This window comes from Vigna unguiculata, chromosome 3 (genome assembly GCF_004118075.2).
Source record: "Vigna unguiculata cultivar IT97K-499-35 chromosome 3, ASM411807v1, whole genome shotgun sequence".
Classification (NCBI taxonomy): domain Eukaryota; kingdom Viridiplantae; phylum Streptophyta; class Magnoliopsida; order Fabales; family Fabaceae; genus Vigna; species Vigna unguiculata.
In genome coordinates, this window is record NC_040281.1 from 23530209 (window position 1) to 23534611 (window position 4403).

General features: G+C 35.3%; 1 protein-coding gene across 1 annotated transcript; it reads left to right on the forward strand.

The window, feature by feature from the left end:
• The first annotated feature begins 3166 nt into the window (after window positions 1-3166).
• Window positions 3167-3985, forward strand: LOC114175183. The gene has a single exon (XM_028059947.1). It carries the CDS (start codon window positions 3167-3169, stop codon window positions 3983-3985), a length of 819 nt encoding a protein of 272 aa, XP_027915748.1.
• Window positions 3986-4403: the final 418 nt, after the last annotated feature.

Consider the following 4403-nt stretch of genomic DNA (forward strand, 5'->3'; position numbering starts at 1 on the left):
AATAAAATTTGTTTGCAAGATTGGAGGGAACAGTTTTTTTTCGTTTATCTCAACTTCCTCCAATTGCTGCTCACCCCATTTGCTAATTAAGTTGGCACAAGCACCAGGAGGGTCACACACACACGTTAATCCATCATCAAACATCCTCTTCATCCTTTTGCACCACTGCTATGCAACAATCTTCATTCAATCATTGAATTAGGAATTGCAACAAAGAAGAACCAATCGATAAACCAACAACATTTGGAATAAAAAGTAGAGTTGCAAAATAGGTATGCATTTTTCTATCTTCAAACCTTTTTTAATGTTGTATGATGTTCTGAGTTGAGGCTCTTGGTTGTGGATTATATGCCGGTAAAAAAACTCAATTGAAACGAATTTCATGTCACAAAAACACTTCTCTGTTTTTTTTACAATGGCAAACTAATTAGCAATGAAATAGAAAAGAAATAGAAAGGAGTGGATTTGCCGTTAGCAAATAAGAATTTGGCAGTGAACATTGTCATTCTGGGAAATCGCGGGGCAGCCAGGGTTGATTTTGGAATAATTTAGTAAAGGTATTGGAGAGGAAACCTTTGGGTTTTAGTCTTGGCAGAGGAGTGAAACCCGTTCATGACGGGTGATGCTACGTTCAAAGTGTGTTGCAGTGTTTGAGACAACTTTGATGTCGACTTTGGTAGTGTATAATGCTAGTGTGTTGGTTCGCGATGGTCATCGGCGTTGTTGTGGTGGTCGCGGCAAGAGAAATGGTGAGTCACGGTTGAACCAGTGTTGGATTCTAGGATGATGTGATGAATGTGAAAAGGTGTTGGCGTTGGTGACATCGTTGACAACATTAGGGGTTGTCGTCATTGTTGTTCGTTCGTCGCTAGTGGTCTGGTTGTGGGTCTCGAGCAGGGGCAACTATGGTGTTTGTGTGGTGGCCGTTTGCGGAAGGAAGGAGACGAAGTTTAAGGGTTGAAGTTCAAATGTTGCATTCTTTATATGGCTTTAGGGTTTTTAATCTTTTTCTTCATGCACCACCATAGTTCATTCGCGCACCACCCCTATTCTTTTATTAAGGTTAGCAGGTTTAAGTTTTGCTTCACGCATCACCACAATTCATTCGCGTACCACCCCTGTTTTTTATTAGGGTAGCAAATTCTTTTTCTTCACGCACCACCACAATTCATTCGCTTACCACCCTTGTTTTTTATTAAGGTAGCATATTCTTTTTCTTCACGCACCACCACAATTCATTCGCATACCACCCCTGTTTTTTTTATTAGGGTAGCAAATTCTTTTTCTTCATGCACCTTCATATTTCAGTTTATGCACCCCTGCTTTTAATTTGGATTCTGTTTATTTATTTACTTTATGCACTCCCTAATGTAATAACCCCACACCTTTTACATTAAGTTTTAGCTTACTTTATGTACCTGCGTTTTCACTAAGCACACACCCCACTCCTTTAATTTCTTGTTAGGCTAGGATGCATTTACTTTATTGTTAGGCTAGGATGCATTTACTTTAATGCACCCCATGTTTTACTTTATGCACCCTGTGTTTTACTTTATGCACTTCACGTTTTACTTTATGCACCCCGTATTTACTTTATGCACCCCGCGTTTCTCTTTATGCACCATGCTTGCGTGTATCTTTTTTTTTCTCATTTATCTTTTTTAATTAAATCTCACATTTCAATCATATCATTTTCAAAAATAATAAATGTATTTTAAAATTGAAATAAGAATTAAAGTAATTTTATTAAAATGATACAAATAAGGGTAAATAAAATTTAAAGTTATTTTCTTTATTTTATCTTTTAGTGTCTAATTGACCGCTCGCGTCACATGACACTCTTTTTTTTCAATAAATAAATTATTAAAAAAATGTATTTGGTGTCTAATCGGCCGCTCGCGTCACAGGACACTCTTTTTTGATAAATAAGTTATAAAAAATGTGTTTTGTGTTTAATCGACCGCTCACGTTGCATGACACTCCTTTTCAAATATGTCAAGGACAACTTTCAAAAATTAAATTAGTTAATTAAACAAATTTATAAAGAACTACGAAGCCTGATTTCTCATTTTTAATGAGAATACGTAGGACCAAGGTTTTAACCCTTGTCGGGTCCTTTCACTTAAAACATATTTTGTTCAATTTATTTTTTACTTTTAGGGAAAATAAATATTTAAAATAAATACATCTCTTTTGCAAATTTAATTAACCTGTGGACGGGCGTTGTCGGGTGCTAATACCTTCCCTATGCGTAACCGACTCCCAGACCCTAAATTTGGTTTTTGCAGACTTTATATTATTTTTATGGTTTTCCATAGTTTTCCAAAATAAACTATGGTGGCAACTTCTAATCTCTTTTTCCAAACGAATTTATTTTTAGTTTGTCGTCATGTCGCTATTTAGGTTGTGACAGATGGCGACTTCACTGGGGACTTCAGAGAGTTAAGCCTATTTAATCGAATATGCGAAAGCAATGTGTTTAATTTAGATGTTTTATTTTTCCTTTTTCGATTTATGTATATTATATATTCTTGTTGGTGTATGACATATTTGTGGATATTGAACCTTAGGGTAGAAAGTATGTTTTTGTATGGATCTCTTTTGCAGGTGAAGGTTTAGGTTTGCATTTTTTTCTCCCTTCACACACTCACCTTATATTTTGTGCATGACATGAGTGCGAACCCTATACCCAGGTCTGAGTAGCTTAGAATTAGAAGGGGATTGTGTAGCAGTGCCACAGTGGATGTACTTCCCAAGTGGTCATTGTGAGAACCCTAGCTAGAGTCTGTTTGTTTCATTTGATATTCTTACATCGTGTTGTTTACCAATTGTTGTGAGAAATGTCGTGAAGTGGGCTATAGCTCTAGTGACCTTTTATCCTTAGGAAATAGGAGACTATCCTGGTGAGCACATATACCTACTTTAATCTTATGACGTGCTTAAACCTTATAAGGCACAAAGGGATATATGTATTCCTATAATTCCTATTTTGTCTTTTATTTTTATTTGTATTTCTTTCTTTGTGTTTTTCTCTTTGGGTTGTAATAAGTTATGTAAATTATTCATAGCTTCATATAGTCTGTAAATTTTTCTTTTTGTTGTACATTTTCATTGTATTCATTCTAGGTAGAAAATCATAAAGTGGTGTCATTTCCTTGGAGAAGAAATGGAAATTAATAGGGAATCTGGAGTTGGAGAGCATTCTGGTTCAGAGTCACTAAAAAAGAAGCAGTCAATTAGAGCAAAGGAAGGAAACTTGACTTATCTTCGAGACTTGGTGGGGAAGATGAAGGCTATCCAGAGGAACAATTTTCGAAGGAAGTATGGGAATTTACTAAATCTTCTAAAGAATGATACTCAGGTTCCAACTATTACTGCTTTGGTCCAATACTATGATTCGCCACTCCGGTGCTTCACCTTCAAGGATTTTCAATTAGTGTCGACAATAGAGGAATTTGGGGATATTCTAGATCTACCATTAGAAGGCAAGATTACTTACAAGCATACAATGCAAAATACATTTGTTTTGACACTAGCAGGAATCTTGAAAATACACCGTGCAAAGTTAGAAGGCATAATGATTACAAAGGGAACCGTCAAAGGCATTCCTCAAGGGTTTCTAGAGGGGCATCTACGTCAATTGGCTGATAAAGATATGGGGGAAACCTTCATGGATGTACTGGCGCTCATTCTTTATGGCATCATGATTTTCCCAAGCATCGATAACTTTGTTGATCTCTCAGCCATTAATGTTTTCATAGCATATAAAATCAATGCAAAAAATCCAGTCACAACAATTTTAGCTGATGTTTATGGAAATTTGAATATGTGTTATGAATCTAAGAAGAAGAAGTTGTCATATTGCTTGCCAGTATTATATAAGTGGTTTACTTCTCATGTCAATCCAAATTACAAGCCAACAGCTAAAGGAGCCCAAGAATGGGCATGTTTTTTTGCTAAATTACATAATGGAATGATCAAATGAGAGGTGTCTTGGCAGCAGAGATCACATATCATACATTATGGGGAGTACCCAAATGTACCTCTTATAGGAACCAAATATTGTGTCAATTATAATCCGATATTAGCACAAAGACAATTTGGGTATCTTATACGAGGTGCACAAAATCCAGAATCTTTAGTTGTAGTGTGGAATTTGATGAGTTCAAATTTTTGCCCTCATTTAATATTTAAATTTGGGGATTTAATTGAATTTTCTGTGCTTAAAGATTGATTTAATTAGGATTTGTGATTATTGGATTTATTGAGTAAGTTTGGTAAAAGTGGCGTAAAAATTGATTTTAGTTGTATAAAATATTATTGGATATTCTAACGTTTGTTAATGCAGCTGGAATTTATTTTTGGTCAATTAATAGTGTGATTTTAAAATATTCAAAGTTACA

Coding starts and splice junctions, on each gene's coding strand:
- LOC114175183 (XM_028059947.1), top strand. CDS start 3,167: ATGGAAATTAATAGGGAATCTGGAGTTGGAGAGCATTCTGGTTCAGAG.